At 43.7% G+C, this 27,811-nt stretch overlaps 1 protein-coding gene across 1 annotated transcript in view; it reads left to right on the top strand.

The window, feature by feature from the left end:
• LOC147733094 (uncharacterized) overlaps positions 1 to 27,811 on the top strand; it is a 137,404-nt gene that overhangs the window by 68,304 nt on the left and 41,289 nt on the right. The window contains exon 3 of the mRNA XM_086957642.1: positions 438 to 1,196. Coding sequence (XP_086813768.1) covers positions 438 to 1,196 — 759 coding nt within the window. The remainder of the gene's footprint in view (positions 1 to 437; positions 1,197 to 27,811) is intronic.

Raw genomic sequence — 27,811 nt, 5'->3', positions numbered from 1 at the left:
TAAAATTCAATAATTAAGTTATTTCTGTTTTTACATTTAACTTGCACGAAGTAGTGATAGCAAACAGAGAAGGCTGTTTGAGGGATAGCTATTTTAGCAAATACATTTTTAGACTCTACATCTTTTTACTGATGTGTAATTGTAGGATATCATTTGGTGTATTGTATGTCTATGAGTCCATACTTGGAACATCAATTTACATAAACAATGCAACTGTTACTCCGTTTTTCTTAACACAAATATCAACTTTACTTGTAATCGAACTTGTGTGATAAGTATGTATTTATGGACCTAAATTTGGACTCGCACAAATTCCAGCATGTAGCACTTCATAATAATATTTAGGGTGGTTAAAACTTGATTGCTGTCTGTTGTATCGAAATTGTGATATTTACGTGTCCAGGTGTTAAATTTACCGGCCTTTCTTTCCTCCCCAGATGCAGCAACATCATACTACTGCTCCCCAAACGCCACCCCACAACAAGTCGGCACAGTGCCTGGCCGTACGTACGTGTCCTGTGTCTGTAACGCAGGGTACTGCGGAAACGGCATCAGCTGCTACCCTATAGTTAAAGGCTCCACGGACAAGTGCTGCGTCCCCGGGAGCACAACGTGGAATACTGGGACCAAGAAGTGCCTCGACGTCAATGAATGCAGCAGCGCCACCACGAACAAGTGCGCCCCTCAAACCTGCACAAATGTCCAAACTAATTACGTGTGTTCATCGAGCCGCACGCTCGCGTGCAACCCCGATACTTCTCCCTGTGACGACACCACTGACTGTGTTAAGAAGGATGGGGCTAACTCGTGTGTCGACCCATGTCTGAGCGACAACCACGAGGAGATAGATGGACCCACTCGCCTCTCCAGTACCACCTCCACTGGTGTATTCCCAACCGATCGGTATTTTTTCGGCTGGTACCGGTTCACGGGAGCTTCGGGAGTGAGGATGCAAGAAGGCTGCACTGGAGCGGTGAGGTGTGGCTCAGGGCAGCCCTACACCCTCCAAAATGGAAGCCACCCGCCCTTGGGATCTGGGATTCAAACCGTGAAGCTGCTTGCGAACTTCTTGTTGGGCTGCAGTGAGAGCAGCTCCATCCTGGTCAAGGCCTGTCCGGATGCAAGCGGGAGCACGAACAACGGGTTCTACGTCTACAAGTTCATGGGGCTAATTTCCTTCGACGTTTACTGCACCGGTAAGAGGAGCACAGAGTGATGAATGAATCAGTGAACGAACCTACAAATGGGTGTTTTGTCCGAGTGCCTAGTAGCAGCACAAGTGAGTGAGGTTGGACGCTTGGAAGGAGAGATGAAAGAGAAAAGAGAGTAGCTGCTGCTGGCGCCGCTTGGCAAACCACCCGTTTGAATGTTGGCTGTCAATCATGCCACAAGTTTAAACGAGCTTGTGCTATTTAATCAAACAATGCGAAAATCCACATTTAATGTGGAATTCAACATGTAGAAAACTTTTAAAACTATGAGCTGTAGCCATGGTACTCCTGGGTATTGCGGACGTTTACGAGATAGAAATATTTCACGACCCTTCAGAAAATAACACCCAGTAAACTCAGGGCTAGATTTATCATGCTTTCACTCTGCCAGCCACCTTTCTGCGCTGCATGAAAAGGAAAGGCCAAGAATGCACCACATTTATCATTATACATCGCGGGGCAGATTTATGTTAACTGGTGCATCCCCAGGGATGCGCCAGTTAACATGCGCCACAGTGCGCCACAGCTCCGCCAGCCATGGTGCGCCGCATTTATAATGCGGCGCACCATGGTGCAAAAACGGCACAGATGCGTGACGCATCTGTGCCGGAAATGTGGCGCATTGCTGGAGTTGCGTCGCAAGCGCGACGCAGCTCCAGCAAGGCTCGGGGGTGCCCCATTTTAACAATGCTGCGTCAAGACCTACACCTGCTTCTAGCAGGCGCAGGCTTTTGACGCAGCATTGGCTTAAAAGTGACTGAGTGAAATCTCATAGATTTCACTCAGCCACTTTTGCGAGGCGCACCTGCCCCGGAACGCCCACCCTGCGCCGGAACGCCCACAAGCGGCGCAGGGCTTTACAACGTGACGCATCTGCCTAGATGCGTCACGTTGTAAATCGTTCGTAGGGATGCGCCACGTTTACGCCGCCTTGCGTGACGCAATAGCGGCGTAAACGTGGCGCAAGGGCCTCATAAATCTGCCCCCGCATTCCTTGCCTTTCCTAGCACTGGCGGACTTTTGGCTGCCTAGCCCCAACACAGGAACCCTTGCGTCATTTTGAAGGGTGCCTGAGTTGTCAATAGGGTTGTTTGTGTTCAGGAAGGGACACCTTCCTGCACAAAAACAAACCTAAGATGCATTTTCCTTTTTCTATAAGTGCTGCATTTTGCAGCACACATAGAAAGTGAAAAAAACAACAGGAGAAATAAATATATTTCTTTTCATTATGCCTGCGGAGGAGTAACATTTTGACGCATTGCCAGGTCTAACTCTAATGGTAAGTCTGAAAATGCACCAAAATCCATGATTGGAAGCTTGGGAACACTGACACTCCATCCATGAAATGCCTCCCTGCCGCAGAATAATGCAAAGCAGCAAGATTTATCAAGCAGTGCAGGGTCACACAAGGTGGCCTCTCGTGGCTTGATATATCTCACTTAGGTTTTGGTTTGCCGTTGAGCCACCTTGCGTGGCCGAATGGGGACGCAAAACCTTGATAAACATGGACCTCAATATTTAGTCAGCAATATGACTTCGAAGAAGATTTGCATTTCTATTAACAGATGAGTTAAACATAGGGGCCATCAAAATTAAGCTAAACACAGAAATCCAGAAGTGGCTAGCAACTTCTAGAACACTAATAAGACTCACACTGCTCAGATATTTTGAGAATTCTGGGACGTTTCCGAGTGGTAAACTTCACTTCTCACACCCGAATTAACACCATGTAAACTTAGGCTCTCAGTTATGGGATGTTGGCGTAGGGCAGCGCTTCCTGCGACCAAAATCCCCCCATCGTAGCATGGTTCAACTCCCAGTCATCGCAGACATAGATACCATGCAAAATAAATAAAGAAACAGCTGATCAGTGCCCTCTCCAATTGCCATAAAGAACGAGCTCACATGCCAGCCTAAATGTTTGCTTCATGGAACTGTTCTCCTCCTTATAGCCCACAACCACACCAAATCAAGACCCATCAACAAAGAGGACTAACCAACAGTAAGGAAGGGTGGCACTCATCTTGTGGTGCAGCACCTAGGGGAGGTGGTGGAAGTGTGAGAAAAGGGCATGCAGGTATATTGAAGGTAACTGGAGTATGTAAGTAAATTTGCAGGTCTTGTGCTATGTCGTGCCTTCATTAATTACACATTAGATTCACGCGCTGATTACAGCAGTGAGCTTTGCCGATGTAACTGCTAATCTATTTTGAGACCCAAGAAGGAAAGGCACGTGACACACCCAGTTATCTTGGACCTAACAGAGGCCCAACTGTGCCAAGTTCTCGTTGACCTAACAAAGGCCCAACTGTTCATCTGGTGATAAATTATCCCGCCTCATGGTGTATCAGCCAAAGTCATTTGTGAGCACCTAGCCACTAAAGAGTTGAAGTAGGATTTTAGCACCCATTAGTGTTAAACCCTAACGAACCATACTGAAACCGAATTTCTAACTAATAGTTATGTGCCACCATCTACTGGAGTCATCTATCTGTACCTTCTTGCTTTCTCCCTGTAATCAAGTACCTCTGGAGCGGATAGCATTTATTGTAATGGGTAACTTCTACGAAAATATGATGACCTAGACCTTACGTTTTTTTAAAAGTTGTCATCCCTAATGAGCTCCAACGAACTCGTTAAATAATCACAAGTTCAACAGAGGTCCATAGGTACCAGAGTATGAATGCTCTGCATTCACTCTGTGAGCCTGCGTCACACACCAGTGCTATATGTAACTCAGACTGGTCTGTGAGTTACTCTGTTTTGTGAATAAGCGAGCATGTAGTTATCCTCAAATCAAATACTGAAATAATAAATCTTCACAAGGCTGCTTGCTTAAAGTTCACTTTTTGCTCAAACAAGTGCAAAATGCCATTAGTCATCTTTTTACAGTTCTATTTAGCACAAACCCATCAAATTAAACAGGGACTCATGCCTCTTCACTGGCTCAGCGAGATTACATATTTTTTGCCCAAAATCACAGGATTTTGAGCCGACGCCAGCACGTGAACCTTGTCCTTCGGTTCCACAGCTTGCAACATCCGCTGTTACACCGAGCACTGCGTCAAGGGAGAAAATAGATCTGATTTTCCAAGCTCACATCATTTGATTAAGCAGGTGAGCCGGGAATCAAACTCCCGATTTTACATTTAATAACTTAATCAATCAATCAGTGAACTTGTAGAGCGCACTACTTACCCATGAGGGTCTCAAGGCACTGAGGGGAGGAGGTGCTGCTACTGCTCCAAGAGCCAGGTCTTGAGGAGTCTTCTGAAGCTGAACAGGTCTTGGGTCTGCCGCAGATGGTGGGGAGGGTGTTCCAGGTCCTGGAGGCGAGGAAGTGAGAAGGCTCTGCCACCAGAGGTTGTTCGTTGGATGTGTGGGACGGCTGCGAGGGCGAGGTTGCCGGAGCGGAGCTCATCATCTCTACCTAATTGCCCTAATTGTGCTATAATATTAACTAAGCAATTGAGTCACCATTACGACTTAAGTTGTCTAGCCCTTGGCTCTACGTACTTTTGAAACACACGTTGTTCATAACAGTGAAAGGGATGCTTTTATCAACGGCTTACCAGCTTAGCATGGCAGCTGCTTCAGAAAAAGCTGAGGAACCAAATCCCTGGTAAAGCTGTGCGCAACACAGAGGGCTTCTTTCCGAGGTCTGCCACTCCACCCCCTGCCATGGTAACCTGGTGATGCATCTACATCCCTGTTTTTAGACAAGTTTTCGGTTTGCTTTTACAGTTTGGTGCAAATAATGCAGAATAGACGTTTTTGAGAATTAAACTTAACAACTTCTCACACCGGAGTTAACACCATGTACACTTAGGCTCTCATTTATGGGATTTTGGCATAGGGCAGCGCAACAAGGTACCTTGATGCGCTGCCCTACACCAAAGTGAAAGTGCAGGAATGCACTGTATTTATGCATTTTGGTGCATTCCTGGTTCTTTCTTCCTTCACTGGCTCCATTGCGGCAGCCTAGTGCCAATGTGGGCACCCTTGCACCATGGCGCAAATATGCCTCTGTTGCATGCAGGAGTGAATGATTTTATAAATCGGCGGCAGCATCAAAATACAATGGTGTTGTGCGGGAAAACCCACTGCAAAGTCCATGGAACGCTTCACGGGTGCAGAGTAAGGAGATGCAGTGAAATGTGCTGTGTTGCCTTACTCAAGATTTAGGAGGCCTCTCAAAGCCACGTAGAGCGACTTTGCATGGCTCAATAAATCTGGTTCAGACCCCTGCGTCACTCATGTACCTCTTTACATTGTACAAAAGTGATACAGGGCTCTCATAAATAGACCCCTCAATATTTAGTCAGCGCTCCAACTTCAAAGAACTGAACTTCTATTGACAGATAAGGTTAAAAAGGCCATTCAAATTGAAGGTAAACGGGGGAAACCAGAAGGGGCTAGCAACTTCTACATAACGGTAAAACCTAAGTCTGCAAGCACTAGAGGGGTGGTATAAATAGTAATTAAGTCAGGACCACTGTTCACAGTCAAAGAGATACAACTGAAATAGCTAGGTATCCAAGAAACAACCACTATGCACCTCTGAGGCTGCTGTAGGCATCCCCAGGGTGTCAATGTCAATGCCTCCTTCCCTTAGGTGGTGATCTTGAGTGGCCTATGTAATTCTGGCATGATGGACTGCAACGATCTTGTGGCTTCTGAGTTGCTTGGCCACCGAGGTGGCCGCCAGGCAAATCTTCGGGCAACTGGGTCTTGTGCAGGCGTTACTGGAAGTCAGATCCCCTCTATGCTGAATTGTTTGGCTCCCCTTACCCTGGGCAGTGAGAACAGCAAAGACTCTCCGGGGTCAAAGGCTTATCCCCTTTTTTAATATTGGTGTTCAGACTGGGGTTGCCGAAGATTGGGTAGATAACAGCCATCAACACAGGAAAACTCATCCATGTGAGTTTCTCTGAATGTGGAAACCTATGCAGACAATACAATGGATCGTTATTTCTCCTTCCACCCACTAGATGAGGGAGGGGTGGTAGCCTGGAACCAAGGGAACTAGGGGTCAGGGATATTGTCATACTAGAGTGGACACATGTTTTCATGCATGGAGATGCACCATCTTGTGAAGCGGTATTCTAGGTCTCTGTATTTTCAAGTTGAACTCAAATGGAACAAACAAACAAGCACAGACACACACACACACCCACCCACACACAAACAGAGGCATGCATGGATGTACACTCACTGTTATTCACCCCATGCATAACCCTACACATGGAAAAAAGCAAGAATCCCAGATATTGGGGACTGTATGGAACTATACGGGAGAGGAGAACCCTCGGTCCAGGTCCTGAACCATGTCTCTGTATGGTAGAAGTCTTTGACATTTCACACTAATGAGTTCAGTACAGGGCCTGGCCTTTAAATCCTTGGGATCAGTGTAGCCCTCTCATTTGGACCCATGCCCTATCACAGTGACTAAAGTCGGCTTCTGTGTCTGCAATACTTTTCCTGTAGTTGAGCTATAGGTTGAAAGGCAGACTTTGTATTCTTATTCCATTCGGTACTCCAGCTGTACCCCTGTCTCATCTATAGTTTAGGACCCACCTAGATTAAAATTGCAGTGATTAATAATGCTGTGTTGTATATCAAAGTTTCTTTTGATGGTATGGAGTTACACTGCCATGGCCATCCATTGGAACATAATCGGATTAAATGGTGTTGTGACATTTAATGTTACCATTTGTGTAGTTTGTAATATTATCTGTGCCATCAATTGGCTGCAGTGGGGGCAGTGCTAGCATTGAGTCTTGTTCGAACCATAACTGATATATTGTAATTATATTTAGAGTTAAAGTTGCAGTTGCATGGATTCAACAGGGAATGCCCAGCAGGCGACACACCACCAGAGGAATAATGCTCAGAATACACCAACCATCAGTCACCTTTTGGTTGGTGGGTGGGGGCATTTGAGGGTAAGCGAATACTTTAGATAATCTTCTACCTTGCTGACAGTTGTGCCCTACTGGTGAATGTCATAAACACATTCAGCACTTCCAGTGGACTTACAGATACTCATATCCACCAACTGACCACTTCACGCCTGATAAAGTAAAATAGGGGCAAGATGGTGCTGTTCTCCCAAGCATGCAAGGATTTTTCTCCCTACAGTGTTGCAAGTTATTTGATACACTTCCCACAGTGCAGTTTCACCAGGGTCCGTCACCCCCGGACAATATACTTGCAGCATCAGTCTTGATGAGAAGAGCTTTGTGAGAGGAGGTGTTCATTTTTGTAGGGGCTTCAATTAATATACTGTTGTTTTTTTATAGGATTAGTCATTATCGCTGTTATGGGGGTCTCTAGTTGGCAAGGGCTTGCACCTTTGTCTAAATAGGGACCCTTCTTCCTAGTCATGATAAGGGAATTACACTCCTAAAATAAACCCTGCACACCTCCTTGGTAGCTTGGCACGAGCAGTCAGGTTTATCTTAGAGGCAGTGTGTAAAGCATTTGCACATAACCAACAGTAGTACAGTGTAAGCACCACAAAAGGACACCACACCAGTTAAAAAAAAATCAAATATTTTTATATACTTGAAACAAGACCAAAACGATAAAAATCCACAATATAGTACTTAAAACTCATCAGTTATCAAAATAATCTTGAAAAACAGTTCCTTGATGTCGATAGCTCCACCTGGGGCTATCAAGGCGTCTTGAGCAAACAAATCCAAACAGTTCTGGCTGATCGTGGTGTTGCGGGCCAGCTATGGTGTCAGGAATACCTGCAAAAAGTACCTTTCAGAAATGCAGGACGTCGATGACTTTTCGTTGAGCTTCTAAAAACACGGTGTCTTCAGGTGTTGGTTCGAGAGGACGGTGCAAAAGTTGCCGGCCCTCAAAGTGACACGCGTTACAGATCAATCTCCTCTCTGTTGAAGTCAGGAGCGCTGGCATCGGCAAGCGTCAGGTGCTGTGGTGAGAAGTGCAGTGGTGTGGCGTGTGGTGCACTCAGATCGCGGTGCGAGCAGCGGCTCGGTTGTGGCGTCAGATGAAGTCATCAGTGAGAACAGGGTCGTGGTGTGAGATGAAGGTGGTGCTCATCACGGTGCTGGCAGGTGACAGTGCAAGCTGAGGCATCGTCGTTGCTGAGGCGAATGTCGTTGGCTGATGAATTGGAGTCGATGGCACCGGCGTCGGTAGGACAAGGCTGCGGTGCAAGATGAGGGTAGTGCGTCCTATAGCTTCAGGAGCTGTGCCCTCGAACCACGGTGCAAGCAGCGGCATCGATTCTGACGTGGAGCGTCATCGTCGGGGATACCAAGGCTTTGTTGTGAAGCGAGGCGGTGTGGAGTGCGGTGCCCACAGGTCGCAGTGCGAGCAGCGTCTCAGTGGCAGCATTAGCAGGCATTGTCGGTGAGACCAGGGTCGCGGTGTGGTGTGGCGGCGGTGCCCTCTGCGGTGCCTTCAGGACATGGAGTCGGCAGAAGCGTCGTAGAGGGCGTCGAGCTAGAAGTCTTAGCTGTACCTGAGACTTTTGCAGAATGTTCAGTCCAGTCCTTTCACTCGCCAAGACAGAAGTAGGCACTGCAGGCCAACACAGCAAAGCACCACAGCAAAGTGTTAGTTCCTCCTCACAGCTTCTCCAGCTCTTCTTCTTGGCAGTCTTCTTGATCCAAAATGAGTTCTAAAGTTCTGGGGTTTGGGCCCCAATATTTATACTAGCAAATCCTTTGTCCTCGGAAGCCAGAGGGTCCTGTACCTAGCTTAAACCAGTTCTGGGTGCATTCTGCCAGTGTGCACCTTCTTCCTTTGTCAGAGTGGGCCAGGGTCCTCAGATGCACCACAGGAGGAGGAGCCAGCATTGTGTAAGGCAGGAATAGCCCTATTCAGACCCAAGTGCTACTCCTCCCACCCATCTACATGCAGATAGGTCTATACAGCCCTGTGCTGACTCACCCTGTCTCTTGGAGTCTCCCCAACCCCTGTCACTCGCAAACCAGACAGACAATACACAAACAAGCAGAGGCAGGCTGGATGGTTAGATAAGAAAATACCTACTTTCTAAAAGTGGTATTTTCAAACATAGAATGTTAAAACCAACTACACTAAAAGATGTATTTTATCATTATGAGTTCAGGGATACTAAATTCGTTTTTCTACCATGTTTCCTGGGTCAGTTAGGATTATAAGATGTTTTAATCAAACTGCCCACTCAGGCCTATGGGGACAGGTTGCCTTGCAATAGTGAACAACGAAATTGGCTGTAATTCACTATAAGGACATGCCACACACACCAGGGCATGTCCTACCTTTCACATACAATGCACTCTACCCTCAGGGGTACCCTGGGCCTACCTTAGAGGTGACTGACATGTAGAAAAGGGAAGGTTTAGGGACTGGCAGGTGGGTGTACTTGTCAAGTCAACATGGCAGCCCCAGGCTCTGCAATGGCAGGCCAGAGTTAAACTTTACAGGCTGTTTGCATGGGTGGATCAATCCAGTGCTGCATCCCACCAACAACATTTGATTTATGGGCCCTGGCACTCGCAGTGCACTTTACTAGGGACTGACACATATATCAAATAGGCCAATCATGGAACCACCAATCCATAACACATTTTACACAGAGAGCATATGCACTTTAGCACTGATTGGCAGTGGAAAAGTGCCCAGAGTCCTAAAACCAACACAAACAGGTCAGAAAAAAATAGGAGGAAAAAGAAAAAAGTTTAGGGATAACCTTACAAAAAGGGCCTTCTCCAACAAGCGTATTTTGTGGGAGGTCAATGTAAGGGGTATCATGAATAAACTGCTCTGTCTTATAATAAATCATAATGTAGATATATGGGTACATTTTAAGAAGAGGTGTTAGATCTAGTCAAGTAAGAAAGAGGTACAAATGATAACCTGGTAAATGGGAGAGTGCTAGACACTCAGTTCTAGAGACAATAATAATCACGATGCCTAAGGAATAATAGCGCAATGTTTTCAGGAAAAAAACACAATTAATTATCTCTTCCTAATTTACTTTATACTTTTCGAAATGAATCTAAAGCTTCTTGGAGCTTCTTTTACTAATGGCAATCCAGAATAGGTTTTAATTTTCTATTTATTAAACCATCTTTTTTAAACAATTGATATCACGGTATTTGTTACTATTTTTTAAACAACATATATATATATATATACACATTCAATTACTACATATATACATATATATACAATATACAAACAAAAACACTGTATTTATGTACAAGCCAACATATGTATCCTTGACCCTTTTAGGATTCTTTGCCCTTATTTTTTCTAGCAGGAAGCTTTCTCAATTTCCTATAACCAAAAATGCATTCCTTACAGAAAAGGTCACCATAAAGAGTTGGGAGCATCGGAGGTAATCTCCCTTGGCCTCTATTATTTTTGTGCTCCTTTTAACTTCGTTTTATGTATTCAGAATTTGTAATGGTGCCTTCAAACAACTGTCGACGCGTTTCAGCCTCTCTAAATTGCAAGCATCATCAAGACTAGGGCATTTCAAGATTGATCTTGTGTCTCTTCCAATTCCTAATTTGTCCTTCTTTTCCAGCTTATATCAAATCGGAATAGCCTCCGTGAACAAATCCGTGTCTATCACTTCCACCAATTAACTCCGGAGCTGAGGTTCGTAAATGAATTACAGATTTCCTCTTCTTACGCGTTATCAATGCGAGTAGCCCCAAGTCGCCATTCAAAATCACCGCCGCTCTCTAGACACTCAGTTCTAATCAACACATTCATGATCTACCAAAAGACGTTAATAAATTCCACTATTTTCAGGTTTATTTGTAAAACTGTCCACTAGCTAGTACAATTAGATTTTTAGCTGTTCAGAAATGCCTTCAAAATTACAATAACCTCTACAACTAACCTCCTTCCATGGAGCCACATGTCCTACAACCTCTAAAAATCGCTCTCCATACACAAACATCCAGGGTTCAGATTACTCAAAAATGCAAAGCACTCCACAATTAAGGCCCCTCCTACCGGAATAACTACACCAGCTTCCACATCCCATCCAGACACCTGTGCTCTGCAAACCTACTTCTCGTCATGAAATGCTCATCTACGTGAAAACAATATTAACAGCAGAGGATACCCGGTAAACCAATAGGCATCTGGGTGAATACAACTTAAATAAAGACAAGAGGATGCCAACGGTATTTATAACCTCATGCGCGCTAGCGGAATTCCGCTCCAGCGCTGAGATTTTTTAAATCGCACTTTACGTGACGAGCTGGGCTCGTCATCAGCGTGCGAGGAGGCTACGCCATGACGAGCCCAGCTCGTCATCAGCCTCGAAGGGGTTAAGGAAAGGTTATTTGCGGGACAGATACTACTAATTATCTATCTCATCACATTATTAATTGTACTGTATCAATCTATCATCATATTCAAGCGTTCATCTAGTGGCTATTAACACCAACTGAAAAAAAGGAACACAGAGACATTAGTTACGATTTGTGACTTTCTTTTAGAAGTCCTTTTTCATTTTTTCATCATGAATACAAATAAACTCGTCACACAATATTTAATCTTGTGTGGAAGCAATCTTCAAGATCCAAGAAACAAAATGTCTTCTTGTTAACCCTTAATCCATGGGTTGTATATGAAGCCCTATAAATTATATACAAGGAAATTACTGGCAATGTCTTTTCCTGGCCTTATTTCCTTTTCGAACACCAAAATAACAAAGAGCATAAGAAGCAATAATCAGTGTCTTTATGGCTTCTAATCACAATAATGCTCTTAATGATTATATCCAATCAATTTTCAAATCAATGAGGTGTCGAAATTGGTGATAGCTGTCGACGTGTTTCGGCCTGTCAAGCAGTTTCAGGCCTCATCAGGACAATGGGCAACAAAAATCATAACAGTAAGCCAAAGCATAAATTAACAAGTCTTCCAAGCCGATTTCAGCAAAGGTGAACAAGGGCTCCAGTCATGTATCCGGAAATAAATAGCTCCAGCAAAACGAGGAAGAAATTCCTTTAATAGGCACAGCCTGTGCTTCTCCAAATCTCACATTTCTCACCAGATTGGTAATCCAAGCGCTTAGGGATCCTCTCTTTCAAATGTAAATATATTCATTGGATGGCTCTTTCAATTTATGTTCAGGACATCATCATTTTCAAAGGTCGCAAAACCGTTGTTGAAGCCACGGTCCATCTTTTGCCAGTTTATTATCAATTGTTCATTTTATAATTTCTAAACCTGTCTCTTCACAACTTCGAGGTGCAAATACGTCCTCCTCCTCCGCGTTGTGCTTCTGTAATGCAGCCCCAGTCCTGCAACATGTGTCCTATTGTATGGATCTATCAACGTGAAAACAGCAAAACATTTTTACAATATGATGATATTGAGTGGCTTTAATCACAAAGACCTCATTTACGAGCTGGCCGAAAACACTGGAGTTCTAAGTTTTGCAAGAAAGCTGCACACTCAGAAAACTACATTTATTGTCAAGGTACATAAAAGTTAGGAATAGAAAATCTATAAATATTTACTTTTCAATATTTTGTTTCTCAATAGTTTGTCCACATTATTAGTGTTCACCAATATTCGGTACTCAATATTCAGGACTTATATCTGAGTTTTGCCATAATACAACACTTCGAGGGCCACATGCATCAAACTGTGCATTTACTTTTCCTGAATTGCGATTTTTAAGAATTCGCAAGTGCTTATGCATGTAGGAGTCGCAATAAATTTTGCGATTCCAACACATTCATTATTTGTGACTCGCAAATTGCGAATCGCAAATGATGAATTGCTTCCTATTCATTCCTATGGGCCTTGAGGCCTATAGGAATCAATGGGAATTGCATGAGCAGTTGGTGAGTGCCAAATAGGTACTCACAAATAGCGCATGCAATTTAAAGGGTGCAAGGATGCCAAAAGGACACCCTGATGCACCCCTGAAATAGAAATTTCAACATATGTTGCACACACACATGCCCCACGGCAATGTATGTTAAGTCAAGTGTGTGTTTATTGTACAGTTAATTAAAACCTTTACAAAAATTAACCATCTCTTATAAACAGTATAACATCAATTTAAAAGGCTCTGAGCCACAGTTACGAACACACATTAAAAATACAGATAAGATCCACTCCCCCGGCCTAGTGACCCATAGTCCTGTTAATTTTTATTTATGGAGGTTTAGCAGCAGTTCATGAGATAGAGTTACCCCCCTTGTCAGAGTCTTGGCTACAGAATGAGGGCAGGCAAATCGGGGCAAGTTTAAAGTGCGTAATACCGCATCCACATTAATTGCTTTGTGCAAGAATGACCGAAGATTAGCCTGTAGATGTATTTCCTTGAGGCTTAAATGTGCAAAAATGCTTATTGCTTTGTGCACAAAGCGCTGTTGCTGTTGTTACTCAAAGGGTTACCCGGCCGGCTCCATCCCAGTTCCGGTGCAGCTACTCTGATGATCTGGCGGTATCCATTTCAATCGGGAATCAGCAGCAGTTAAAAATGTTACCAGGCAGCAGCTTAGTTGAATATCTTCACCGGAGAAGCTTGCAAACACCGCTTGTGTACACAACCTTATTTGTTTCTTGTTAAAAATAGGTCTAAGTAGCGACCGGTGCTCCTGCATCAGTTCCTGGCATATGGTTATAATCTGGACTATGTCCTCCTCTCCTTCCCTGCAAAGACGGCAAGTTGCTGGCTTCGGAAAGCGTAGCCATGGGGGCAGATGGTTAGCAGATGGTAATAAACCTAGCCGGAGTTTCAGAAACTTCTCTTTGGTGGTTTTGGAGAAGTTGGAAAGGAGGTATGCTTGAGGAGTCGCTTTACTGTAGGATTGTACAGTGAGCCAGGCATGTGTGCAGATGTCTTGTAAGATAGATTCTTTTTTGACGATGTTATGACAAGTCTTTTAAAGCTTGCCATGGACCCTGTCGATTACAGAGTTGCAGTAACCCAAGCTGGTCTAATGCAGTATCCAAGAAATGCCTGACTGGGCATGTTTCAGAGGCTTCTAGTTCCCTTCACAGGTAGGAATTTAAGGTTTCTGGCTGCTCTTTTTTGATTGTGTACCAGGTTTTTATGAAAGCTCCTTTTCGGGCCAACTTTTGTCTTTGTATCCAGAATTCAAGCCTCATTTGCGCCGGCTATGTATATCCAGGCAACCCATAAATTATTCTCAGGGCTCCTGCAATGGTGCCATTCAATGTTTCCGCATCTCTCCCCCTCATGGCTTCCCAGCCGTTACCAAGCAATTTTTACAACGCACTACCACTACAACGCTACTTTTACAATGCAGGATCCTTTACAACGCATGCCTTTACAACGCATGGCATTACAACGTAAGTATAGGTAAGTACATAATTTTTTTTTATATTTTATTTAACATTATTTAATTAATTTAATCAATATTAAAAATAAAAAAATATTAGTTTATGTATTTTTATAAAATAAATTAAATATAATAATTTAAGTAATTAAAACAAATTATTATGAGTATAGGGTATTTTTAGGGTTCAGGGCTAGGTTTGGTTTTGGGGTACAGGGATATTTTTAGGGTTCAGGGCTAGGTTTGGGTTATGGGGTACAGGGGTATTTTTAGGGTTCAGCGCTAGGTTTGGGTTATGGGGTACAGGGGTATTTTTAGGGTTCAGGGCTAGGTTTGGGTTTTGGGGTACAGGGGTATTTTTAGGGTTCAGGGCTAGGTTTGGGTTATGGGGTACAGGGGTATTTTTAGGGTTCAGAGCTAGGTTTGGGTTATGGGGTACAGGGGTATTTTTAGGATTCAGGGCTAGGTTTGGGTTATGGGGTACAGGGGTATTTTTAGGGTTCAGGGCTAGGTTTGGGTTATGGGGTACAGGGGTATTTTAAGTGTTCAGTTTTTAAAAAAATGACTTTAAATAAATTAAATTAATTAAATTAAATTAATTACAATTTATAAAAAAAGATATACTTACCTATACTTACGTTGTAATGGCATGCGTTGTAATAGCATCTGCTATGTAATGACATGCGTTGTAAAGGCATGTGTTGTAAAGGATCCTGCGTTGTAAAAATCGCGTTGTAATGGTATGCGTTGTAAAAGTATGCGTGGTAACGTCATACATCCATAAGTGATTGATGGAATAAGTTTGGCCTGTATCACACTGATTAGAGGGAGAAGGCTTGATCCCGCGGTCATATTTTTCAGGTTTCGTAAGTCCACCTCTGTCATTAGACCCCTCTTTTTCATTCCCTTGCATTGTGCTTTGTAATTGCCTTTGTTGTCAATCATAACCCCCAGGTATTTGTAATCTTGTACAACTTCCAGCTTGACTTTTGGCCAGGTGCCAATTGTGCTATGCTGTTGATTTCCGGTAATTTACGCACATGATTTTTGTTTTATCTTGATTAATGCTAATCTGTTGGTTTCCGGAAATCGAGTTGTGATGTCAAGCAAGCGTTGTAGTCCTATAGGTGTCCGGCTGATGAGTGCCAGGTCATCTGCGCATAGGAGGTTAGATAGCTGACGCCCTCCTAGCAAGGGAATGTATGTGTGCAACTTAGAACTTTGTGCATTTTTCAAAGCTCTCGCAAATTACCATCAACTTTGATTGTAATCTTAATTGCGAAATCACCATTTTTTGTTGTTGTTGCATTGCATTTAGGGAATTGCAATTTGCGATTCCCTAAAAGCGATCGCAATTTAAGTATTCACAAATTTAGCGATTACTTAAACAGCGATTTTTGCAGTTGGGATGATGAATCTCAAATGCTAAAATAGCAGTCGCAAAGGGGCAGTTCGCTATTTTAAATGGCTCATGTGGTCCTGAGTTTCCTCACAGCTGCAAATTTTGCCAGGCCGGCATAGTTAAATGTGCCCAGAGAAAATAGGTAATGAAGAGAGAAAATCAGTGATAATCAGGTGTGCTGAATCTGATAAATCCTGGTCCCTCAAACTATGATGCTCAGATTTGGGGTGCTCACTTAGCCCCAGGGTATTACCGCAAGTTACAATATCCTCTTTACCATGAGTAGAAAATATGTTCCAATTAGCATTGTAACGACCTCATGAGGGCCTGAAAATCATGTTATCTTGTAAATTGTTCTAGCAACCCAGAAAAAGCAGTTTTGGTATTGGTAATTTTCTGTAAATGGGTGGAAGTTTGTCTCTAGTGTATATCCCAAGATACATTGTGTTTTTTGAGGTTGCTAAGGTTGCATTCGTTTTCTGGGCACATCTTTAGCTCAGGTAATTCATTTGTTGCCCCCTTGCTAAGCAGCACATTTAGTAGTGTCCCTGAACTTTTTTTGAATTGTGATTTTCTTGGTTAATTTCTAGGTTTACCTTGTATTCTTTTTTGTTTATAATTAGCTCTTTTTTTATTCTCTGACAGTCAGAAGATTGTTTGTATAAAATGCCCTCCTTACTGCATTGAATAGAGGCGCATTCCTGGACCTATCCTGCAATGATGTGTAACCAAGCTGGAGCTGTAGGCGTCATCAATGCTTTTTCAGGCCTGACACTTTTCACATACATTTCACCATGTGAGAGGAGGTGGGGCCTAAAGAGGTGGGGTCTTTGACGAGGGGGGTCTTTAATCGCATTACTTTTACAAGACATGACGGTGCAGGGTAATGGTGCGTGGGGGCCTTGTGCAGAGAGCTGGCACCGAACCAACTCACACCAAAACAAAATCTCCTGAGGCTGCTGCTGATGACGAGGGAAGTTTTCAAAAAACCTGCCAACAACAGCAGTTTCCACTGTCCAGACATGAGCTGGAAACCCACCCTGCACAGAGCCTTCCAGTTCATGTTATCCCCCACTGTATGATGTGGGCTCCTAATAGAGAAATTGTATGAATAGAGTCGATGTCATTTGACACATGGTGGGACTGTGGGGAATATTTACAAGCCCCTGTCGCCCCAGGAGCATCACTGAAAGTGACTTCCAGTGACGATATGGGTTATGCCTTATTTACAAGGCAGCGTTAAGCCACTTAATGTGGCTTGATGCTGCCTTGTAAATAAGGCCCCCTTTCACGCTATACTTATCGTGCAAGGTGTGGACAATGGGTGTTACAGTGGGCATCCCGCCACAACACCCATTGACTTTGACGGTGCCTCAAATTTAAAAGGGCAGCATAAATATGGGGCAGCGCCAAATCAAGGCCAGGGAAAACCTGGTCCTAACAGGTGCAACAAGGACAAATGTTTCATTACTTCTTGTTTTTCCTGTTTCTATTTGTGCGTCATTGTGCAGCACACATAGAAACAGCAAAAGGCCAGTGCAGCAAGGTGACTCGTCCTGCACATAAAAAGTCAATTTAAAAAAATGACGTTTTGCAACTTCTATGTGTGCTGCATTAAGCAGCACACACAGAAGTTTCAAAATGCCATTTGCACATAAACAATCTTCCCCTACAACACAGGCACCCTTTCACTATGGTGCAAGGGTGTCTGCGATGACGCTAGGCAGCTAAAATTAGGGCCAGCACAGGGTGAAACACAAAGCTGCACCATATTGCAGTAAATACAGTGCAGCCCTGTGTTTCGAGAGTGGTGAAGTGTGGCGCTCCACCTCTTCCTTGTAAATATGCCCCTGTGTTTGTCGTCAGGTATGTATGGTAGTCACGCTATTTTTTTCTAAAACAAGAAAGACATTTGAATAACATAGGAAGATGTCTGGAGCTAGTCTACCTTTTGAGGACTTACTATCTGAGTATGAAGCACTGATCAAAGTTTTTTGTTTCTGGTGCTCTTTTGCTGAGAATAAAGACTTGTTAAAACTCAAAAAATTTGAATAGATTGATCCCCCTCTGATGGCAATTAGTTGTGCGCAGTCATTTAGTTAAATTTTCTAGTGGTGGTGGTGTGTAGTGGCAGCTTTCCCACACAAAGTACATACAAATTCCTACACATGTCAAATAACTACTGCCACACTCTAAAGTTGAAAAGTAGAAAGTGCAGCTTTTGTTTCCACAGCATTTCTGATATAAGCAGCGTAAAAGCTCTGGCATTTCAACAGAGGACTGTCTTTCGGCCAATGACCAGTCTGTAGGTACTGTTGAAGAGCATGTCTTTAGGTCGGGCCGACTTCAAGGTTTAAATACAGGGCCTGGCCAATGACTTGTTGAAAAGATTCCTGGTAAAAATGAAAAAATACACAAAAAACAGATAAGTAGCCCTAGCGCATATTTTCAAAAAACACTGGCTAAGCCAATTGATTTGGCTTTAATTTGTGAAGACAAGCAAACACATACAAGCACAACTGTGCACTATTTCTCACAGCAATTTGTTTGTGTGTGCTTCCAGTGTCTGTGGATTTTTGCATTCCCCGAGAATGTGGATTCAAAAAAATCTCACGGACCTGTGAGGTTCAAAAACAGCAAAGGCACAGCACATATAACCTGCATGTATTTAGGCATTCCTTACCTGCCACAAATTAACACATTTAATATAGAGCTATTGGCCTTTGCCAACGCGTGCTCCATTTTGGAACATGGATGTCCTTTGTCGAGTTGCCTTAGCTTATATTGACTGTATCTGCAATTGAAGTATGGCTGATTTCCTAATGTGTCATTTTTAGGCTTTCCTGTTTTCAGTTTCTATTTTTGGTAAATTCTGGTGGTGTTTTTTCAGTGTTTACCAGTGATTTCCATACCTCAAAAAAACAGTGCTTTTCAGTGTTTACTCATTTTTGCGCCATAAAAAACAACTGAAATAGTGTTTTGTCGGTGTTTATGGAACGCTTTGCTTTTATGATTGCTTTTTCAATTTTTCCTCAGAAACTGTACACTGCTCTACATTCCAGAAGCTTAGTAAAGTCATGAAATACTTTCTATTGTCCTTTGATTCTGCAGCTCAGATTTAACAAGCATTTGCAATGCAATAGGTCTCGCATTTATGGGAGTTTAAGCTATTGGCATTGTGAATGACGTAGCCTTTCATGTTTTAAAAACGAAAACTGGAAAGGAAATTCCCTGTATCATCTCAGCACTTTAAAAACAATGTTTTGTAGCGTAACGCCTTACTCAGTACCAATGTACTCCACTTTGAGATCTTACATGTGCCACCAGTTAGACGTGTTATAGGTGCCATCGCGCACTGCACCCTGATATGTCACATGAACCGCCAGTGCACTGCAGTCAGATGTTCTAGGCAACACTGTCCAGATTGTTTTGCTTTTATAAATATCACACGCAGCAACAACCAGAGATAATGGGATTGCTGCCCTAATTTTAGTTAATGTGACCCCCTCCTTCTGTCCTACAATTTCAGGTATTCCAGTGCAACCCTACGTTACGTACAAGTGCAGCTGGGGAGATGCGCCCAAATGTTAGAGCAGTTACTGGCTCTAATTGCTGATTCACTAGAATAGCTGCCCTTCAGACAATCCCAGTACTGTCTGTATCAACATTTCCCACTTGCTGGCGCGGGTAACACTGGCCTGTGTTTGAAGGACTGCATGCATTCCCTAGGAACGAATTCAGCTGTAATGCTCAAAAACGAAATGCCATCACCATATCGCAAGAGTATGTGGACAGATTATCCGCCTGTACAAACTCCATAAAGGCTCAGTACAGTTATAGCATATTAGATTGGAAGCACATTCATCTCTTTCAATTTTTACTACCTCATGTATTTTTGTTTGCTCACAATTGTCACTTTTACCTTATGTAACTTAACGTCTGCTCTTGTAATCGGTTCTCGTGTAATGCTCTCATCATGTATCATTTTTGTTCCTATTGTGAAGCGCTCTGATGCCTTCGAGTAAAGTCCACGCTATATAAAAATGCATACATAAATAAATAAATAAATAAAATTGCCTTGTAATGGCCATGACCTTCAGTAATATTATCATGGCACTTTGATCAATGAATTTTCAGTATCAGTGTCATAATCCATGCCATATCCCGGGGAGAATACTGATAGCATCAAAAGACATTTGAACGGGCCAATGGCAGAGATACCCCACAGATGGCCAGAATGGCCTATTGCATGCTTTTAGCACACTGAGTATCAACTTAATGGGGCAACTAATATCTGGCTGGCATAACTAAATCCTTGAATATCATACGTAGAATAATGATTTATGTACATTATCTAGACCAGCTACTTGCAATTCAGCAAAAATCATGCAACTCCTGATTTCCGTGAGCAACAGGTGTTAATATTTCTTAAAGAAATGCACGTCTTCCGTCTTTCTTCTTTTGCTGGCGGCAGTATGAGGAGCGAGGTCATACTAATATACTAGCATTTACACGTTACATCTGTAACTGTGCATGTGTGAGTTTTTTAAATAGCCGCTCTTGCTTAGTTTATATGTCTAGGCGCTAGTTATTTGTCACTAGGTCTCGTGATGTCTTTGACACCGATTTACACAGCGCTTCATACGCCCGACAGGGTCCCGAAGCACTTATGGCAATGTGGCCTCTGACCTTTCTGCCACAGAGTGACTCACGTGTCTGGGCCTTTGAGCAGCCAGAGAGGTATCTGAAGAGAGCAGTACAAATTCAAACAAGATAATGCGGATTTTAAGAGGTAGGAGTGTAAACATCCCTGGTTTGTTTGTGTGTGCGCGCGTGCCTAATGCCCCAACGTCTGCCAAAGAACCATACAAATGTATTGTTTTTTTTAAATGCAGCTTCTCGTCGGGCCTGGTAAATGGCCTGGCAAATGTATTGCTTTATTGGGGTCTCTGTTATCTTTAGCGTGTGCGTGCTAAACTGATAGTGCACCCGAGTAGTTGTTTTTTGTGTCACCCCTTTTTCTGTCATGTATATAAAATATATGTTAGCCCGTGTTTTTTGTATTGTGTCAACCCTTTCCTGTTTGTTTTGTAACTGTTTCCGTTTTTATTAAAGTCGCATTCCCTTGCGTTGTAATGGCATTTTAACATCGCATTCGTTTTAAGTGCATGCAATGTTAATGCCATCGCGCCACAATGTGATGTAAAAGTCTGTATTCACATCGATGTCATTGGTGTTTCCCCCCCAGTAGCAGCACAAGGACCTCCTGGTCAACAAAACCCCTTGAAAGGAGGCGCAGCTTTGCCTCTGGCACCATTAACAAGTCTGCTCACTCTTCACGCCCCCGGCTGCTGGCTTCGAAAAGAGAGGTTGCTGTCTCTGTAGCTCCTTTGTCACACTCTGCCCGCACTGAATGAGGGTGAGTATCTTCAAACACACCTGAGTGGCTGCAAATGTCACCCCTCCTTTCCAATTAAAAACACAGCAGGGCGGACCATCTGCTCTGCATGGCTTTCCCCGGCGCCACTCTCGGCTGATGATTTGTACGGCTGTCAGGGAGCTCGCGGCTGCATCGTCCCCCCTCGCCTGCCTTTCTCTGGCGGTCAGTCAGCTCGGGAAAGCTGAAATACTGCTATTCCCACATTTTACCCCCCCACCCCACCCTCGGCTCCAGGACTGAAGCTCGGATGCTGAGTTTGTACTACTTTGGTGCCCTCAAGTGGCCAAAAGTTGCAAATGGCCAAGTGGTGATTCTAATGTGAAAAATACAGCGATACTCGGTTTAAACCGAGTCAGCTGATTTGCAGTCAGTGGTGTAATATCGGGTAGAGTCGGTTTAAACCGAAAACCGGACAGCCTAGTCATTTTGTAAAGATGTCCAACAAGAAGACCACACTAACATGTGGGAGGGGTGTGAGAAAAGATTCACTGCCTCCCTTTACGAATCGCTCTTACAAAAGGTATCCTACTCACTAAATCTTAAAATTGATGGTCTTGTCCTGTTGCTCCAGTGAAAATATTCATTACTTATTATTGTAGATGCTCACACACCCTAATGGTGCCAGCCTTCTTCATCGGGGCGCACCCTGGTCCCTATAAACCAGGATGGTCTCATCCATATTCTGGGAGCAAATTCAAATTCAAATTTCAAGTTTATTGTTTGATTACTTATAATCATTACAAAATGTTAAAACCGTATGACTCACGTATACATATATGAATTTAAAAAGGAGCGGAAAAGGAACTTTGATTAATACAACAGCAGTGCAATAGTCTAGCAGTAAAATTTCATAAAATTAAAAAAATTGTCTGAATGTGCGTTTATCTTTTACAGATCAGCTCATTAAATAACATGGCAGTCACAGAGTGGTGTTAAGAAAGTTTTAATAGGGGAAATAAGTAAATATGACAGCTGGTTTTGGGGAGCTGAACGCAGTGTCCATGTAAGCCGGTTGCCGCTTACGTTTTTATTACAGGGTGATGTCTGGGCCGACCGGCAAAAGAAATGCTGCCTTTTCTGTTCCCAACGTTTTTGCAGCTCTGGCAACAAATTTGGTAAACCGGATGTTGAGGATTATATTTTCCTAATTTAATCCACTCTGCTCTCAGTAAGGTCCTTCTGTCCTGTAGCAGAGCTGGGCATGCAGAGGATATGTGCTCCAGGCTTTCAGAATGGTAGCCACATTCTCTGCATTCAATTTTCTGATGAGGGCGCCGCCATTGTGGTAAATGCTTTAAAAAAGGCCATTCGCCTAACCTTAGGGCCATAAATTTGACTTTCCAAAAGATTGAATAGGTACTTGATAGGTAGGCTGACTCAACTCCCAGTTTGTAGTCTGAGACAACAGCCCAAGCGTGCTTCCTTCTGGATAATTTTGCTCTGTCGGAATGGAAGGACCAGAGCCGAACGCTTCGCTTGATTACGCTCTTCAGTGCCTGTTGTGAGGGGTTTCTCCCCCAGTAGTTTGAAATTCCAAGGAGCTGTAGGGATTGATCCAAGTGGAGCCGATGTTTTTGGCTTGATGTACTGGTCGATATTTCGTTCCAGAGTTTGATCTCAAGACTGTTTTCCGGGGAAGTGCGTAGTCTATTGCAAAACTTAATGAAAGCACCAGCCTCAACACCGCTGTGGTCTCGCAGACCAAGCTCTAATCTGACTTGTCCCGGAGATGAAGACCTCGGCAGACGCCATGCTCGCTTGAAGATTCTGATGATTGATTTATTAAGTACGATGTTTGTCGAGCCCATCATAATCTCATGGCCATATGATAGAGAATTTGTGATCTTGGCCCTCATCAGCTTGAGCAAGGGGGTTCGGCTTGGTCCTAGTAGATGTTTTGAAAGTTTTACCGATGCAACCTCCAGGGACAGTGCCTTAACCTTGATGACGTCTTTTTGTTTAACACCTTGGCTGCTATCGATATTCCTCTCTGTGCTGGACCACAATAGAAATGTGTGTGGTCATGACGAGCTCAGCTCGTCATCAGTACACGAGCACTGTGCTGCATGACGAGCTGAGCTCGTCATCAGCACAGAAGGGGTTATTAAAGGAAGCTCTTGAATCGAGAAAAATTCCTAAAGATTTGTAGTGTGGCACTGTATTGATGATTTTGTTGTTAAAAAAGCACCTTCTTTTCTGCTGTTTCTGTTTGCTAAAATAAATAATTTTTGCTTTTGACAGGTTCAATTCCAGGGCGTTTTCAGATGTCAAGATAGAAGTTCGTCAAGGAGCCTCTGTAAACCAACCTTTGTGTGGCTCAATAACACAAGGTTGTCAGCGTATAACAAGTTACTGATGAGGGTCCCCTCCAGTTGAGGCGGATGCGAGTTGACCTTGTCAAGTATGGAGGATAGGTCGGAAATAAACAGGATAAAGAGAAGGGGCGCCAAGACGCACCCTTGTTTGACGCCGCTTCCTGTTTGAATCTTTTTTTAAACGTGGGACCCGTCGCCTAGCTTTATCCTTATCCAGGTCTGTGTGTGGAGTTGGATGATGGCTTGTAAGAGGGCTGAAGGTATACCCCAGCGGGCTAATTTTTGCCACGGATAACCGCTTGGCAATCAGTCGAAGGCCGCCTTGAAGTCAACGAAGCAGCAGTATAGTTGCATGCGACGGACGTTAGCCTTCTCCGTCAATACGGCTATTGCGAGTAGGTTGCTGGTTGTGCCTGACTTGGCTAGAAAGCTGGTCTGGTTAAAGGGAAGGCACTGTGTTGATTCAACCCATGAAGTCAGCTCTTCTAGTAGAATGCCGGCATAGTATTTTGAGAGCTATCATTCTATAATTTTTTATCTAGTTTCATTTACCACTTTTATATATGGGATGAATGATGGCACCTTTCCAAGAATCCGGGATGTGATTGTTAAGCCTGTAGTGTAAGAAGAGAGGTGTGAGGAGGCCTCACCATAACGTTTCGTATGATTTAAACAAGGCCTGAGGTAGTCCATTGGGGCTGGGTGCCCATCCGACCTGCCTTTCCAAATAATCCGGGCAATGTTATTTATTAGAATTTCATGTGTCGTCAGGGTTCCTGGGGTGAGGTCGTTTAGTAGCTCCTCAGATGATGGTATGACCATAGCACCTTCTGCCTTGGTAGATGACCCAGCGCTTCCTGTGTATTGATCTTCGGTGGGTAGTAGCAGCCGGGATTTGAATGTCAAGTGGGGACTAGGGGGCCCTTGCCCACTTGAGTTTTCTCTAAAATGATTAGATTGAAACATGATCCAGTCGTCCGCACTTATGTTTGCGGTGGTGTATCCTCCGCCTCCTAACGGGCCTCTATTCACAAGAGTCCAAAATAACTTGGTGTTGGACTTTTTGCTGGCGTGGACTAACTTCGTCCAGAACTTGTCTGACGCTGATTGTTTGTCTCTATGTGCAGATGCGTTAAATGCTTTTTGTGCTTGCTTGTAATGACTAAATAAAGTTAAGTTTCCCATTCTTTTTCTAGTCCAACGCAAAGCAACGCTTCTTTGTTGTTTTAACATTGTTGTTGCATCGGAAATCTGGTATTGGGGAGGATCTGGCCGGGAATGGGGTTTGGTCAAAAATTTTTTTAATAAACTGTTCACGAGCGCGTCCCATCCGATGATAATAGGCACATCAGTTTCACCTTTTGAACATAGAAGATGACAGCATTTCTCCAAGACTGTAGGGGCGGCGCTTGACGACCATTTCATTTGTCTTAGATTCTCCCTGTGACTGTCTGATATGGTGTGAGCGAGTGCATGATGGTAAGGAGCATTGAAGGATAATGTTTTTATTTGGGGTCGATGATCACCTTCTCCCAGTGCTGCGATGTAATGGGACTCAATTAGGGTGGACATTTCGCTGTTTGCCAGTGTGAAGTCCACAAATGAATGAGTTCACCCATTGGTTCTTGTCCAGGCCGGGGGAGTATCTGCTGGTGAGCGACCATTTATTACCAGGTAGCCTACTCTGCTAAGTTGAAGAACTGCGTATTCGCCCCATTTGGATGGTCTGAGGCCGCGCGGTAACGATTGCGAGGCGAGATGTAAGGGGACCGCTGGGAAATTGGTTCCTAAGTCTTCAAACTGGTTATAAAAAAGGTTAGTATTAAAGTATCCAGAGATTAGACATGGTATGTTTCCATAAGTGCTTGGGATGTTACATAGGATTTCAATCAGGCGGTCCAGTTTGGGTTTTTTCTCGCTGGGGAGTAAACATTTAGCAATAGTAGCTTGCTCTCCGATGGAAAATTGTTGGTCAAGATGCCAGATACCCAGTTGCTATGTGCTGACAGTCTGCAAGCCACTAAAATAGACAGCCCACCACACTGTCTGCCATACTTGCTCTGTCTTATGGCTGGCGATGTGAATTCCAGATACCCTTCGAATGGGTTAATTTTTGATAGGTAAGTTTCCTGGAGAAGGATGATGTCGTGTTTTTTGAGGAATCTGACAGTGTCCGGAGATTGCAGTTTTGACAAAAGACCATTGATGTTCCAGGAACAAATTGCTAGGCCGTGTTCTGTATTGGTTCAATTAGTCCTGCTTTGGGAGAGGGCTGCTGGCAGCCATGACCAATCAGCACTTCCATTAGTTTGCCGAACTTCACTGTACTCATCGTTGGCTGCTCGGGAGCGACCTCTGGCTGACTTTAATATTGAGAAAGGGGTGCAGCTTATGCTTGAAACTGGGGCTTTGCTAAAAGCAGTATTGAAGGATATCGGGGCACTCGAGACGTTGCTATAATTATTCCCCAGTTTTTAAATTGTCAGCTTTTGATTGAACCAGTTCCTTTATGGCTGTAGATGCTAGTGTAATTAGGGTTGATTCTCCCATATGAGGGCCATTGATGGGTTTAAATTTGACAGCAAGGATATCTTTTGATTCCAGCTTGCATAGGTTTGGATTTAATTTAATGAGCCGGATTATGTTACCGCGATGTAATATGTCATGCGGGCCTTGGGAGATGTACTCTGGTGTTAACAATCGTTTGGTTTCACTAGAGTCTATAGCCAGGGTGTGAGTATCAGCGGGTGTGGTCTTGGATGATGTAGGCTTGTCTACAAACAATCGTTCAGAGGTTGATGTACAGTGCTTGGGAGGGACTTGCTCACTTGCGTGGTTGACTGGTGCTATAGTGAAAACTGTTTTACTCATACTTGCCGAAGGAAGTGTGCTGGGTTGGAGTGCCAGGAACTGGTGATCCGCTTCTTTGACGAAGTTAACTGTGCTATATGAGCCTTGGCTGACAGTCGTCAGTTGCAGAGGAGAGGACGATTCAGTGGGTGGTAGACGCTTTATGGGCGGCGTAGTTGCAATCAGCCTAGTGACTGTTATTGACTCATTATTTATTTGTGGTTGCTTATTTCCATTATCTTCAGTTTTGTCCTGAACTTTTGGGTGTGGGGAGGCTTGTGATGACTTTGTTTTTTTTTTTAGCGTTTTGATTGTGGAAGTCCTTTTTGGGGTGTTCGGAGCTGGGCTACTTGCATCTGGCTGGTGGAGGCAGTGGGCACTGTGCTCAATACCTGCGCTATGGCTGGTTTGTTGTCTGTGAAGTAGTTTCAAACACGACAATATTTCTCGGCTGTTGCTGCTCCGCAATCAAATGCTTAGTTATTAGTGAGCGCTGCCTCTGGCTATATTGAGTGCAGCTTACGGATTATCATTTCGATTCTCCTTTTTCACATGCGCGCAACCTGTCTTCCATTGCCTGAGCTGCAATTTGGACTGGGCCCTGGATTTGTGTCTCTGCAGTACGGTGTCTCCCAACGCGGATTATGACCAGCTGATGAGCTCCTTAGTGGTTCATGACTTTTTCTGTTCGGGCGGCGGGTTATGGCCTTAGCAGCGATACATGGAATAATGGGACGTTGGAATGTTTTTGCAGCGGAGCATTAGTTCTTGGCACGCTGTTACATTGAAGATGACCCGAGTTTTCCTCCGATGGTGATAGAGGCTCCGGTCGTTGAGTAACATGTATGTTCATTCCCACTATTGAATTGGATGGCTGAAATGTTTTCAGATGAGAACAATGACTTCCTCTTGGAGGCTGTTGCTAAATACTGTGCTTATACGCTGTTGGATTAAGACTCTTTGATTTTTCTACCTATTCTTTATTATTTAGTTACTGTTTTCTATCAAACAGCGAATAATTTTTTATGCAAATTTCAAATTGACTATGCTTTTCAGGCTTGGACACTGCGTTCCTAGTTTGCCCACGTTTATATCACATGGTTCTATCGAGGGAGGGTGTCGTGGGCTGAGCCTTGCCCTCACACCGTGTTAAGTTAGCATGGGTTCATTAGAAGCTTAAACACAATTTTTGCTTTCCTTCTCTGCTTTGCACATGACACACAATTTTGATATTGTTTAGAGAAGGCTGAGTATTTTGTTTCACATGAGAATAATTTGTT

The sequence above is a fragment of the Lissotriton vulgaris genome, chromosome 2_1 (assembly GCF_964263255.1).
Source record: "Lissotriton vulgaris chromosome 2_1, aLisVul1.2, whole genome shotgun sequence".
Lineage (NCBI taxonomy): Eukaryota > Metazoa > Chordata > Amphibia > Caudata > Salamandridae > Lissotriton > Lissotriton vulgaris.
This window is presented reverse-complemented; position numbering and strand designations above follow the sequence as displayed.